Source organism: Sinocyclocheilus anshuiensis, unplaced genomic scaffold (genome assembly GCF_001515605.1).
Source record: "Sinocyclocheilus anshuiensis isolate Anshui unplaced genomic scaffold, SAMN03320099.WGS_v1.1 scaffold277, whole genome shotgun sequence".
NCBI lineage: Eukaryota > Metazoa > Chordata > Actinopteri > Cypriniformes > Cyprinidae > Sinocyclocheilus > Sinocyclocheilus anshuiensis.
Genome location: NW_015536463.1, coordinates 172,238 through 188,372, shown reverse-complemented (window position 1 = coordinate 188,372; position 16,135 = coordinate 172,238). Strand labels below are relative to the sequence as shown.

General features: G+C 36.2%; 1 protein-coding gene across 2 annotated transcripts in view; it reads right to left on the bottom strand.

The window, feature by feature from the left end:
• Window positions 1-16,135, bottom strand: part of LOC107672245 (diacylglycerol kinase beta-like) — a 118,391-nt gene that overhangs the window by 28,977 nt on the left and 73,279 nt on the right. For both annotated transcript variants that reach the window (XM_016465725.1, XM_016466471.1), the window contains one exon: window positions 8,201-8,265. In XM_016465725.1, coding sequence (XP_016321211.1) covers window positions 8,201-8,265 — 65 coding nt within the window. The remainder of the gene's footprint in view (window positions 1-8,200; window positions 8,266-16,135) is intronic.

Below are 16,135 nucleotides of genomic sequence, written 5' to 3'. Positions count from 1 at the left end.
TGCAAAAACATCCTAAAAAAAAAAAAAAAAAAAAAAAAAAAAAATCAGACAACCTAAGCCAGCCATCAGAATCCTGGAATAAAGCATGCTATAAATGTAATTTTTTTTCCAGGTTTGAATACATAAAAACAGTGTTGTGGAAGCAATGTTGATTTTCCTCTTTCAGTCACAACAACTAAATAAACTAAATATTACTTATAAATAATATATATAATACATTTAATATTTAAACATATTTATTATGTATGTATTATTTTAAACATATTTATTATGTATGTATTATTTTAAACATATTTATTATGTATGTATTATTATTTATTAAACATTTAATACATATTTAATATTTGATATCAATTATTCAATATTTAATATACATAATATTAATATATACATGTATAATATATCACATATCATATAATTAGATCATGGGTTGGATGCAAAGAAACTCATGCGTTGCAACAAATGCATACAGTATCTCAAATGCATTACTGTAAATAATATAACAACAACAATACATATTTTAGAAAGACAGGTATTTTAGAGTGGGAACATAAACATAGCAATGTAGAGTTTTGTTGTGATATACCACACCTTGCTTGAAAAATCCGCTTGTTACTCAAAAAGCGACTTTTTTGAAAACAGATGAACCACTGTCACAAGTCGATAGCATTGCTACTGTTTCTTTAAAACTTTATTCTGTCGTCCTCTCCCTCAGTTTATACTCCAGCAACTTGCTACCTTCATTCTGTCATATTAAGAGATTATGAGCAGATTTGAGATCACAATTAGACCCACACTGCGATTTCAACAGGGTCAAGCTGCCTAACCTCATTAGCTAACTTCCATCTGAGAAGCTCTGGAAAAAACAATTAGCCATGGGTTTCTCTTTCCATTCCACCCCCAGTTTGATTCGGGGAAAAATGAAGTTCTGTTAGCAGCCTGCTAGAAAATTGTCTTCTGGGCTTTGGAGGAAGCTGCAAAGACTAAAGGCTTGCATCTTTGGCCATCCAACAAAAGTGAGCAATCAAACGGCATTAAGAGGTCGACTAGATTTAAAATGTCATGCTAAAATCCTCTTGACTAGAGTTGTGCTCAAAATCTGGATGTAGATGTTAAGGGTCAGCGAACCTTTAAATACAACCAACACATTCCTCAAACACAATCACAAATACACACCCTGCTGGTCATCGGCCCAGATAACCATCTCCCATAATCCCTTCAGAGACTGATGACTTTTTGACCTGCGAGCTCTCTGCCCCTGTATCACTGCACCAATCAGTCACAACGCAGCTCAGTCCTTACCCTGCTGATCGGGACTCGGATACAGCCTCTGACTGACAGCTCAAATGGGAGTGAGTTGGGGGTTAAAGATAAGATGTGATGAACCTCTTGTGATGGGAACAAGAGAAGAAAGACTTCAGTGTGAATATCCCCACTGTAATCTGGCAAGGCTGAGCATCATTTCAGACGGATCAATGTGACTCCTTTCCATCAGAACACTCTGAGCTCAGAACAGACTTTTGCAGTTGGGTCTTTCAATCTTTCTTTGTTGTTTCTGGAAAGCACTTTGTAAACACTTGCAAAAATACTAATAACAACAAAATTAATATTAATGGTCTGCTTCATATAATAATAATTTATATTATAATCATTAAATAATTCAATATATCAGACAGTTAATAATGTAACTATTATAATAACATAACATTTAAATAATCTTATTATTTAAACATCTCTTATCATATTTCTGGATCTGACTATTCATTTCTGAAAAGCACCTTGCTTTGTGACACACTGTAGGCAATGTTGTTAATGTTTTAATAATAATAATAATAATAATAATAATAATAATAGTGATATTGCTATTATTATTACTACTACTAAATTTAAATAATCTTATTATTTAAACATCTCTAATCATATTTCTGGATCTGACTATTAATTTCAGAAAAGCACTTTGTAGGCAATGTTGTAAAATGTTTTAATAATAATAATAATAATAATAATAATAATAGTGATATTGTTATTACTACTACTACTACTACTACTATTATTATTATTATTATTATTATTAATAATAATATAACTTGACAATATCCAATAAAGATACTAGTGCAAATTTTGTCAGGCATGTTCTTTTTTATTATTATATCCATTATTGCCGATAACCTCTGTTCTGATTAAATAAAATTGATAATGATAATTATAATTATTACAAATAATAATAATAATAGTAATAATAATTATTATTATTAATAATAATATTTTTGATAATTTGACATCATTCATAAGATGCTACAACACAAAATATAATAATAATAATAATAATAATAATCTTTGAATTGCAGACATATTCTTCATTATTAGTCAGTTTGTTAATCTGACTAGTCACTTCTGGAAAGCACTTTGTGAACAAAGTTTAAGTTGTATAAAATGACATTGACATTGATAATGATGATGATGATAATAATCATAATAATAATTATTATTATATTAATTTGACAACATCAAAATATTATATAAATTTTGATGGGGACAAATGATTGTTTTTATAGCAGTTAATCTTCAGCTAACTCTATGACTCTGTGGTCTGATTCCAGATAGCAGTCTGCCTGTGACCTGCTCCACAGCAAGGGTGTGTGTGTGTGTGTGTGTGGGAAGGAGGGTCAGGGCAGGGGGTAGGTTCTGTCGGGCTGCTCTATTGGCAGCAGCCAGAGAAAGTGAGGAAGGGAAGCATATATTTATTCCTCCCCACCATGGGCATAGAGCAGCAGGGAACAACAGGTTCCAGAACACAGCCACGCTGGGTTTCTGCTGAGTCCCGGCACACACACATATGTGCACGCGGAGGGATTTGCGCACACACACACCCACGCACACATACGGTCCTTGCACTAAAATACACAATGAATTGGTCAACGCACACACACATCCTTACTCACATAGACATAACCTAGACACCTTCTTAGGGGTTATGAAACACATGCTCACATGCTGAGCAGACAGACGGCAGCTTGGGTCAGGACCATTTTTGGCCTTTTCCTCTGTTGGTCACGTGATCGGAGGAGGTGTCGCAGCAGTACAGTCTCATCTCATGACATTTATTACGTTAATCAACTAATTTAACCAGGGAAGAAAAAGTTGATTGGAGGCTGGTGGGGATAAATTCAAGAAAGAGGTCTTCTTTCTATTCATTCAATAATATCTTCATTTCTATCAAGTATAACATAATGCAGGATTTATGTCCAACTTAAAACCAATGACATTAAACAATCAAAATCTCTGCTATAAAGACCTGATATATTTGAATTGAAAACTGACAGAGTAATTCTTACAGAAGTAGTTCACCCAAAAATTAAAGTCTTTCATAATATTTGTAAAGGGTTTGCAAAGAACACAAGTGTAAAAGATAAAAAAGATAAAATAAAAAAGATAAAAAATATAAAAACGTTTAACCGCAGGACAAATGAACAGCCATAGCAGACAAATGTCTTTCAGAGCGCAGCCGTTAATGGCATGTTTAATGCCATATTTGATTTTTATGGTGCAAATGACATGCTGCAGAGTAAAAAGGGACGTTTACCTGACCTCAAATAGCCCAGAGTGAAAAAGCCCAATGCTTTTCACAGATCAATGTGAAAATACAGTAGTCGAACTGCATGCTGAGTTACACGCTGATGATCCATCAATGGCTTTTTGAGGCAGAAATAAATGCATTTTAATGCACCCCCACCCCTCACTGACTGCCGCATACAAAGCGTTATCATACTGTAATTGTGAAGCATTCATTCAGTCAAGTTCAAATCTTTATTGAGATGAATAATGCAGCTAAGGTGTTTCACAAATTTTACCATGATAACTACAGTAGAGATTTTATGGTGGGTGCCAATACTAAATAAAGAGATGACAAGTCTTCGAGATATATAATAATATTATTTAGGGATATTATATGTGGAAAAAAATTTACTTTAAACACATAATAACAATTATATGAGATCACCTTAAAGCAATAGTTTACCCAAAAATGAAAATTCTGTTGTCATTTTTTGACCTTTGTTCATCTTCGGAACACAAATTGTTTTGTTTTCTTTGCGCACAAAAAGTATTCTCGTAGCTTCATAAAATTACAGTTGAACCACTGAAGTCACATGGACTATTTTAATATCTTTACTACCTTTCTGTGCCTTGAACGTGTCAGTTGTGTTGCTGTCTATGCAGGGTCAGAAAGCTCTCAGATTTCATCAGAAATATCTTAATTTGTGTTCCGAAGATGAATGAAAGTCTTACCTGTTCGGAACGACATGAGGGTGAGTAATTAATAACAGAACTTTAATTTTTGAACGGTGAACTGTCCCTTTAAAAAACATTACAGATAATTTTTTAGTCCATATTTTTCAACTGACGGTTCTGGCTAATACCAATGACCATATTCTTAACATTCATTAAAGTAATCAATGTTGAATTTTTATTTTCTTTTATAGTAGATTTTTTATTCTTTTCATCATTACTGCAATCTTACTTTTTCTGTAGCTTTTTCTATCTTGCATTTAAACAGTTAAGCCAATAGACTAATTTGAAATTAGTCTTCAACAGAAAACATTGCGAAAGCAAAGGAATAAAGTGTGGGAATGTAATCCACCATGATATTAGGGGAAACAAGATCCCCCCATGAACACTGTGTTCAGCCCTGCCTCTCATCTTCTTGCCATTGTTTGCTTGAGAAACTGACTGTCCACAGAGCTGTCATTGTTATTTTAATCGAAAAGACAAAGGCATCTCAGAGGGTTTTTTTCTTTTCTATGGGGCAATTTGACACCTCTTAATCCAAAACTTCCTCTGGCTGCCCCGTTGGGAGGAGCGGACACAGAGGCTCGGGTCCATTGTGCATTCGTGGTCATTAGCACCTGGGCTGCGGGTTCCCTGATGCAGATCACTGAGCGCCGATGCGAGAGAAGTCACATGTATTCCCCCCTGTGTATCACACGTCACTGTGGGAATACGTGTGGATGTTAACACACGCATGCACATATAAACACACCTGAATGGAATTTGCATTCAATTTTAATGCGGATTTTGCATCATTATGCTGCTCCGAGTGCCAGTTAAAACTAAAAGCACTGTTTTCATAGGAGTGAAGTATAACAGGTGGACTGAAACATGTCACATAAACAGGTTCGATGAGGATAAACTCCATGGCAACCATCATTTATGTACCATCTGGTGGCACGCTGCCTCTGAGAGTGCGTTCTCAAATCCTAAAAACACTGAACGCATCCCTCATTAGAAAGCCATAGATTGGCAGATGCACTGGCTGGCTATTCTAAATCTGCAGAACAAAGCAAAGCAGATAAAGCATTTGGTTTGGCACTGTTTTATATTGTGTTTCTGGGTGACTCACTCTGGGATTAAACACTGAATGATTTAAATGGGCTGAGGACATAATTCCATTTATTCTTATTTTGGACTCTCCGTCTGTCAGTCATTTAAAGATAAATTGCAAATGAGTCACATTTGACTGAAACTTGCAACTGCAAACCCCGCATTGTGGAGAAACCACAGGATGTTTGGCATCGCACTGTAACGCTTTTAATGCGCTGTGGAAATCTAGGTGCATGAATTATGAACGACTGAAACATTAACTAGTTAATTCAGCCAGGCAGGTTCCATAATTCAGATCGTGTATGAGTCATTAGGGACTTATTTTTAAAAGTTATTAAAAAAGCTGTGCTGCCGTGACAGGTTCTCACTCTAATATGGAAAACCGTGTGACGGTGGTTGTCATCCATCTTTATATAATCCCAGCATCCAGCGTTTTACAGCAGAGCTCTGTATACAGGACATCATACCGTATATATGACCTCGGTACATGTCACTGCCACTCAAACACTTCTTGTGGAACAGTTTTACAGATTTAAATTCTAACATGAATTTAAAGAGCGAATAATCATTTTATGCATTATACCAAATGCATTATACAACAGTTAGTTCTGGTCCTTTAATCTGATTGGCGCTCCAAGGGTGAGCACAGGGATTCTTCACTATTTGTTTCGACTGAAAGCTTGCCTGCAAACATGCCATGACCACAGACAGGTGCTGTGATACAAACAGCAGGGATACACTAATTTTAAAGTTCTGGCTGATATTCATAAGATATTTATGATAATATTTTCATGTTACGGCTGATAACCAAAAAATGAGGAACAATAAAATTCAATATTGATTTATATAGATAACTTAAAAAAGGTACCAACATACATACTTTGAGCTAAAATACAGTAACAGTATGATTACAATTAATGAAACTGTAATACGTACAGATTGAAAAATACAGTGTGATTTAAAAAATTGTAAATATTTTTTTTCTATTTAAATAAGTTTTCAAAAGCAATTAATTCCTGTGATTCTAAAGCAGACATTACTCCAGTCTTCAGTATCAAATAATTATATGCAGTATCAAAAAAAAAAAAAATCATTTGAATATGCTGATTTGCTGCTTAAGAAACATTTATTATTACGTATTACTCATCACCAATTTTGAAAAAAATTGTGCTGCTTAATATTTTTGTGGCCTTGTTTTATATTTGTCAGGATTCTTAAATTAATCAAATGTTCAAAAGAACAGCATTTATTTGAAATGGAACTCTTTTGTAACATTATAAATGCCTATACAGTTACTACAAATACTTGTGTATTTCATTTAATGTATCCTTTCTGAATGAATATATTACGATCAACATACTACCCCCCATAATATCATTATATAAAAATAATAATCAAACAATAAATCTTACTCTTCCCAAACTTTGAAACAGCAGTGTGTGTGCATGTGCACACACACACATTTATAACATTTATAAAATATATAAAAATTATATATTACATAATGAGTGGAAGACTGCTTGTCCAATCAACATCAGATTATGCAACCAATAACTAAATCTCAATATTTCTGCTGCCTTATTGAGTTGAATGTCATGGAATGAATGGCAACCTAAAATGCCTGGAGTCTTACCAAGCAGGACCAATGACGCTTAACAAAAAACTGCATTTTTTCAGAGTACTTTGTGGCCAAGGGCTACACAGACTTTTTACAGCATTTCTCATCCAAGAGAATAGAGAACAGTAGAGCAGACTTGAAAGAGATCCACATCAAAGGGAGCTCAGAACGGCTACTGTAAAGTGCACCAGAGGCTTTGAGGGACTGTTCCTTAAGATAAAACATCATATTTTATGGAGCTGTTAGAGCTGACCCAAAGTGCTGTTCTAGGGTCAGTTTTAGCAGTTACCCTTTTATTGCTGGAAGACCGATGGAGGCTTATTGTATGCTACAAATTTCTTTTAGCAATGATGATTTCACTGCTATCCTTTCTCATGCTGAATTGCCTCGCAAACGTCATCCTGATCCATTCTACCTGCTCAACTCTCCTCCTTACTTCAAATGATCCAACTGAGTGGAGATAATAGTAGAGGGTCCAAATTAGACTATATAATTTCTACTTTACCACTCTAAATGGCCTTCTCTAAAGGATACATGACCGGTTTACTTTCCACTGCTGAAGCAGGGAGGTGTTGCATAACATTTCATTAAGAAACTCCATTCAAACTGACTCTACTCGAGCTAGCAAATAAATTGAAACAGTCAGCCGCTCGCCATTGCGATAGACCTGACATAAACACAGGCAGCTTGAAGAGCGCTGATTCATCAGGGTTTTTTGTTTTTGGCCCTAAAAAGAAGTATTTTTTCGAAGGTCAAATCATAAAACTTCAATTTGAAAGGATTTTGATCTCTGGACACAAAAATTGATAGAGAAAAAGTTTGTTTATATTCATGCCAAGTGTAAATGTATGTTTAGACCAACAAAGTCAAGGATGTTAAAATATGAAAAGAGTGGCTGCTTCTGATTCAGTAAAGTGAAACTTCACTTGAAAAGACCAACATTTTGGTTCAGTGAGTATTCAGTGTGGGCAGGGCCATGTGGCTTGACTCAGCAGAAACAGAAACCAATGTGGCTTGCTCATAATTTACCATGGCTGGTTTAAACAGAACCTAGGTTTTAGTAAAGGTTTTAGTGCCTTCTCAGATGTTACATTGTAACGTCTTTTCTTCTCACTTGCATCATTCATATGCATCTGTTTTTCTTTTCTTTTTTTCCATTTGTCTTTTCTCCATATACTCATTCATGAATGCATGTTCTCTCACCTGCTGTTAAACTTCTCTGGATGTTTCTCCCTCATCAAGTGGAAGCGATGTGCTATGGATGCGTCCTGAAAAGTGAAACAGAAAAAAAGGGAAAGACAAGTTAAATGCCTCTCTTAGGTTAACATATAAAACAGTGTTTTAAGTCTCTGGCTAATGAGCTACAGACTCTTGTCACTTGTCTGAAGGAGTGCACATCCTAAATCAAGTGTTCAGGGCTGAGATGAAACAGCACCCCTGGACCAAACATAACAGCCATAAAGCTGCTCAGACAAGACCCAGACTATGTAGAGGTGTGGACAAAAAAACAATAACATACCAACATTTGATTTTCTCTCCATGACTACTTTTGTGATCACCCTCACAGGAAACACTCATGCTGGGGTGCTCCTCAAATTTAGGTAGTTTTTTTTTTCTACATCTGATTTATTTGATGGCTTAAATCAATGTTTCTTTGTTCACAAATCAACTTTGTATAATACAGTAATACAGAAAATTGACACTTCACTGCACTTGAATCAAGTGGGATCAATTATATTAGTTCAGTTCTTTGTTTATTTGGAAGGGTTCCTAATAATCTAACTGCATTTCAGGACACTTGTTTAAAAAAAAAAAAAAAGTGTTTCCTAGAAAAGCATACACACAACATTCTATAAAAAATATTCGATGAAAAGGGCGAGTAAAGTAGCTCCCTAACAGTGAGCTCTGCTTTTAAGTATAATTGAGGTTAAATGGTGCAATTTGAGCGCACAGGGGTTCCAAGTGTATGTACTGTACTACTGTTCAAAAGTTTGGGGTCAGTGTTTTTATTTATTTATTTACTTATTTGTACTATTACTGAGTAAAGATGACTTAAACTGATCAAAAGTGAAACTTTGAAATTGTTACAAAAAAAAAGTATTTCAAATAAATGCTGTTTTTTTTAAATTTTCAATTCATCAAAGAGTCTTGCAAACACGTATCAAGGTTTCCACAAACATATTAACCACCACAACTGTTTTCAAAATTGATAATAATTAAAACAACTTACTGACCTCACACTTTTGGATGGCAGTGTACATTTCAACTAAAAAATAAGAATTAAAAATAATTACATTTTAGGAATTATAATCAAATCATAATCTAAATATATTTCTATTTTTAAGTCTTTATTTTTCTATTTTATGCCAAAATATCTCACAAAAATAGATGAATACTGCACAAGTCTGCAAATCAAATTTCAATACGAATTTTAAAACACACCAGTCATGCGACCTTCATCAGGCATAAACAATCAGGCATTATGATTATTTTTCCTATTATATCTAATAGGAAAAATGTTCCATCATTTGAACATAATACCATAAAGTGTTAAAGTGGAAACCTTACAACTTGGCTCATTGAGTTTATAGACTGATGATTTCAAATTGGTGCTAGAGAGATGATTTTCTCTCTGGTGCAGTAAAAATAGCCATCCCTAGAAAAGGAGAGCTTCTGAGGTATTAACAGGTCCCTGTTTCACATCATGAGCTCATGTGCAATGGGGGAAGGCTCTGCTTGTCAGCTCTGTTGCTGTGGCCTGAGGGGAAGATGATCGTGCAGATAGGCCTGCTGGACAAAGTACACAATCCTGGAAATGGGGCTACAGCACTAGAACACCAGAAGAGGATGGGGGTGGGGGGTGGGGGATGAAAGAAGATGATTCTGAAGACCAGAAAAATGAACAGTCAGACAAAGACAAGAGACAACAAAGCTTTTATAGCAGTAGTGTGCCCTTCATCAGACCCATCCGTTAACACAAAAATTCCAGGGATTTTCTGCTACAACTCCAGACATATTCCTGGAAGCAAATACTTCTGTCAGATGAAAACATAGGTTGATGGTAAATCAACTGCCTCAAACAAGTACTGAAAAAAAAAAGTATCCCACAATGCTCATCGAATATTCACGAGTATTAATTTATACATTTTTATGTTAGCATTAAAATAATGTAGGGTCATGACGTCAATTTAAATCAATGATCTTATTCATTTTATTAATTCCAAGGGTAAATGTTTTCAATATTAGGGCAAATAAATAAAAAAATTATTGAAAAAACATATAAGATAATTTTTTTTTTTTTTTGGAATGCCATCATCATACATTATCTGCACTTGCTGTGGTTCAAAACTAAACTGAAAATAAAAACTACAATTATACAAATGCTATAAAAATATAATGTGGTTATCATCAACTAAAACTACAAAAACTATTATTAAAAAATATCTGTATTCAAATAAAATAAAATATAAATATAAAAATATATAGAAAAACTCTGTCCTTATTTGGATAGGACAGTTAATTGACAGGAAGTGAAGTGAGAGAGAGAAAGTGGGGCAGGACCGGAAGCGCAACACACTGCCACGAGGTTATCGGCGCCGACTAACAAGCCACACAGTTTGAGGTATCATTCGGCAGCACAAGATGGTGCAGGACAAGTTAAGCACCAAAGATCATTACTAGAATTTTGTTCAAATCACTAACCCTTGCCTTAGCAACCACTGTTTATTAAAAGCACTGCCATAATAGAAAAAAAATGTAGTTCTAAACACTTTTCTTAGTAAAATGACCACATCATCTACTTCAAAACCATTATCCTGTCAACCTGAACGATATGAAGTTCTGCCTGTGAGGACCTAATGGCAGCTGAGAGCATAAGTGATCAAACAGTGGGTTAAAAGCACCAGAGGTTGTTTGCTCTTGCAGCTCCAACCCAGAACGGAATCCACCCTCAGTCAAGCAGCCCTGATTAAAATCAAAGCAACAGTGCGCAAACAGAAGAACTAATTGATGAATCAGGTCTGCAACCGTAACTGATTATTTCTATATTTACACACGCACATGTAAAAGACAGAAGAGCTCAAAGCCACCACATCCTTCACTAGGCCCGAGCCTGAATACGTTCATACGCACACACGTAACACCTGTCTCAGAGTTTCACTGTATAATATAACGATGGATCCCGGCACTCTGCAGTGCTCACCGTGTCACAGACTCAGACAGGGAGGAAGTGTGCGACTGTGAGATTCTCAGGGTCTGATAGCTGCTGGCACGCCGATCAAGCTACGAGCGGACGATGCTACGTTAGCACCTGCGCTGGCTTCCTGCCCGTGCTTGCAGGTGCTGCAGCGCTCATATGGGAGAGGGTACAGGAAGTGTGGGGGGTTGGGGAGGCTGCATGGACTTGTATCCCTCACATATCCAAACCAATGCTATAATACTGATATTTAAAAATGTTCTATCACCTGCTGAGGTCTATGCACATCTGCTATTACTCAAGTCAGTTAAAATATAACAGAATTGACAATGTCTACATCACATTTTTCAATGCTCAGAAAGCCCTCGCAGGTGTTCCACAAACTGGCACGTGTGACATTGGAAGAGAACAGAATGCACTGTACTTCAATCACTGCGGTGAATACCATGACACAGAACGGGCACTGCACAATGCTACGCTTTAAAGAGTAACACAACTAATGCATGCCAGGAAGCTGTCCTCAAAAAGTACTGCTGCTATCCAAATGTGTTTTTATTTCCTTTTGTGGTCTGAGGCAATAGGACCTCATTAAATCCTCATTTTAAATTATAACAAACAACAAATAAACATTAAAGGGTTAGTTCACCCAAAAATGAAAATTAGGCTGTGTTTTACTCACCCTTGAGGCATCCTAGGTGAACAAAGGCCTCCTTATATCCATATTCAAAATGTAATAATCACTTTAATGTAGCTTGCGCTCACTGTTGTAAATGGAAGCAGTTCCGGGCGGATGATGTATGAGGCGCATGCGCCACTCAGAAGTGACGAACGCGGAAGCGCAGGGGAGAGATCAAAACAAAACAACGGTCACGAATTAGAAGTACAAAATGAGGATTTGTAAAGAAGAATGTCAGAGGATTTCGATATAAGCCAAGAGGAGACTGGTTTTCCTTTGCTAAATTAAGGAAACTTTGCTTCCTTTGCTCCTGTTAACAAACGTTGGTTTTCACAAGACTCACCGGCGCATGCACAATGCTGACCTCATACGTCATCCACCCTGAACTGCTTCCATGTACAACTGTTGGCGCAAGCTAGATTAAAGTGATTATTACGTTTTAAATATGGATATTTTTCTTACAAAAACGCATCGATTCGCTAAAGGAGGCCACCTAGGATGCCTCGGGGGTGAGTAAACACACACACACACTTACTCTTTCAAAAAACACTGTTTAGTATGTTTTTAAGCCTTTTGGTTTACAGATTAAAAACTTACATTTACATAACCTAAACGAAAATGACAAATGTTGCCTTGTCAACTAATTAAAATAAAGTAGGTTAAAGTAAAATGACTAGCACTAATACTGGAATATATATAAAAAATGACAAAAGCACATAATAAAATTACTAAAATTTCAAATGAAAATTTAAGGTCCACATACAGGTTAAATATGAAATACTACAAGTGTCTTTTTTTGTGTTTCATAGGAGATAAAAAAATCATACATGTGTGGAATAACACAAGGGGTTAATGATTATTTTTATTTCATTTTTAATTAGCGGTTCAAGCACGAAGTGCTGAAACCCTATTGTAAATGTAAGGATTTATTTATTTATTTAAATGTCTTTAAGATTCAAAACTGATTTAGTTTTCATTTTCTAATTAAGGTCCATATGCTGGTTAAAACTTTTTTAAAAGTTTGGGGGAAAAAGGTTACATGGTCCACAGCTGTAATATTCCTGTATACATGGCATCACAACAATTTGAATAAACTCAGACATGAACATACTTTTCCTACTATTCTATTCTGGAAATACTAGACATGCTTGTCCTTGCAGTGCATTTTAATTTTATCAACTCATTAATTCTCATTCATGTCCAAACAACAGCGCACAAGAGTCATCAGGCTCTTAAATGTAGGCCATAATGTTTCATTTAATTTTTTTTTCCCCCAATAGCTTGACATTTCAAACTTACATGCATCTAATAATCTAATATTAGACAGAATAACCTTAGTTTGTGCACGCACATTTATAAATGAACGTCAAAACAGCCCTCATAGGCAAAGCTCTTGTTCAGTTTCACAGTTTCCCATCTGTATTGTATATTTTCAAAAGGTTTAGCTGCCCAGATACAAAAATCCTCTGGGGTGTTACATTATGATTCATCCCAAAACTGTGCGCTATGGGAGGACAGGGACACCATGTCCTCCACTAAGACATATCCTGTCCCTATGGAATGAAACTGCGGGCTTAACTGTTCTTGGCTCTGAATCTTAATCTGAATGGGCTAAAGGCTGTACATCATCTCAGAGTTTGTATCATGTACAGTTAGACGTCTTCTGCACACCAGTGGGCGAAGTTCAACAATTAATTCGGTCCAAAAACAAATATTGTCCTCCTGGGACGGTATCTATGGATGGGGTGAAGAAGTGAAGGGTATTAAGCGAGGTGATATTCAGGTCACCGTGATTGGTGTGTCCACACCGGGTTATTGTAGCACTGTACTGAGTCAGTGCCCATCTGTGCTCCTGTCAGCATGGCCGTGAGCACGTGCATATGGGACTTATGGTGAGAACGGGATGTGTTTGTGGATGTGTTTGTGGTAAAGTCCACATAAGAGTGGGAGTGAATCATGTGAATACTGTACAAATGCATCTCTAGAGCGCATGTGTGAGGTGAATGGAGAGGTGTGTCCTGTTTTCCTTCTATCTTTAAGACTGGCCAGGTGTCACTCAGCACGGCCATTCATTATGGTGGTAACCTGGTCTGATTCTGGCAGCCAAACACTTCCTGTCACTGATACTTCCCCTGACCTTCAGTCCGTGCCAGTATTATACCCCTCCAAACACACACACATGCAACACGCACAAACACACACACACATATACAGACTGACAGGCTCTAAAATAAACTCTTATCACATAGATAAGGTTGAAAGGTTGAATAAATCAAACAGTTGTTCGATTAGCTACCTATTGAACCGTCATGAGCACAGCTATATTACAATATGACAGAATAGACCCCTTTCACATTTCTGAAGTTCTCAGAAGCAGTAGTTTGACAACATTTCTACAGTTTTTCACACCATAAATCTAATAAGTGAGTGTTTGCAATACAACGGCTGAGTGAGTGATAGCACATTTAACTTTTCTGACCAACTGGGGCAATTTGTTGCATTTATCGTTCAACACTAGAAGTTTACCTAACTAAACTTCTTTAGTGGCGAACAAAACTATAAACTATATACTTTTTGTGCTCCCATTTGCCCTAATAGCAAAAGGAAAAATCCAAAATGGCATTAAGCATTTCTAAAAATAGATTATGTTGGTCAGAAGAGAGAAAGATGTCAAATTTGCTGTCACTCCCTCAGTCAGTGTATTACTAGATTTTACAGGGTTAATAACTGTGGAAATGCATCATTACAGTCTGTGAAAGGGTCCATTGAAACACAAAGGAAATATTCTCAAATGTAATCTTAATTAGCAGAAAGACTATTTAAAAATGAGTTGGACAGTGTGTCTTCAAAACGAAGCATAATAACTCGTACTGCTGTCCCAGAGCAGAACTGAATGTGTCACTGGAGATGAAGGTGTGCATGATACCACACCAGTGAGAACATGATGGCAGCAGGGCAGTTCTCCAAACACCATCACCAAAAGGAGGGTGAAGGCTCACACAGATAAGTTGTTGATGTCAAGAGAGGTGGTTCGATTTCATCTCCCAAGCCGAGAGGTGTACATGGAGAGACGTCTTAAATGGTTGCTGACGAGGTGTGTTTGCTGTCCTTAATTCCTCCTGAGGATTCTTTCCAGGGTGAACTGGATCACATAGCAGGATTGCAATGCCATGCTAAGATGTCTCAGAAATCAGATTCTCATGGATGTAAAGCACTGCCCTCCACTATCAACTGGTACTGTTTGGGGTGAAGGTTCATATAAAGAAGTCTATCATACCTGGAGAAAGTGTTTTCATTCATGTCAATGATAGCTGCCCAACTAGTGCACATTTTCCTAAAACATTTGTATGTTTGCAGCTTGTCTGTGCTCAGATTTGAGCTCTTCAGTGATTAGATAGGATTAGACAGCAAACAGCACCACTGCAATTAATAATGCATTTATTTGGTAGATCATTTTGATTTATTTAATTTGTTCCCTAGAAATCAAACCCCAAGACCTTGAAATTGCTAGAATCAAGCTCTACTAGGTGAGCTACAGAATAGAAGGTCTGTGTGGGATGAATTTTTCAGTCCCACTTTTGCAAGATTCTGTCCCGCTCCTGCCCGCAGCAGAGAGGAAGTGGTCGATGCAGATTTTTAGTTCCAGTCCGCTTTGGATCTCAAGTGCCAGACTTGTGCGTGTTGTATGTTAGCACCTTATTGCATTTGTTGCAGAAGGCAAAAGGAATGTGTTTTTCATTGCAGACACATATAATCAAAAACACAATAGATGAATAATGTGAATAACATTCTGTATCTTAAAAACATAAAAATAAATGTGAACAACTTCTATTTAATTTTTAGATATTTATATAAAAGATAATTATGTCTAACCTGTGATTTTTTTCTCCACATCAGTATCTTCCCTCCTGCATCCACACTCAGAAATTCAGTATGGGTATATCTCTCAAAGTTGATGCTTCAAAAACCACACAAAGCTAACATGACATAATCTATACAACCCAAGCTGATTAATCCATTCTAAAGCAAAACTGTAAGTATGTGTTAGAAAAATACTAATATTTTACATTTTTAAACTATAAACAATTGCTTCCAGGAAACTGTCAAATGCAGGTTCAAGAGTTCACACTTTAGATAAACGCCAACACACTGTAGTGTCGTCACAATATCAAATGTTTACTTCAATAAGATACCTGACTAAAATATCTCGATACTACTACTGAACCGATACTATAACAAAAACATAAAGCAACAGGAAAAGTAATTA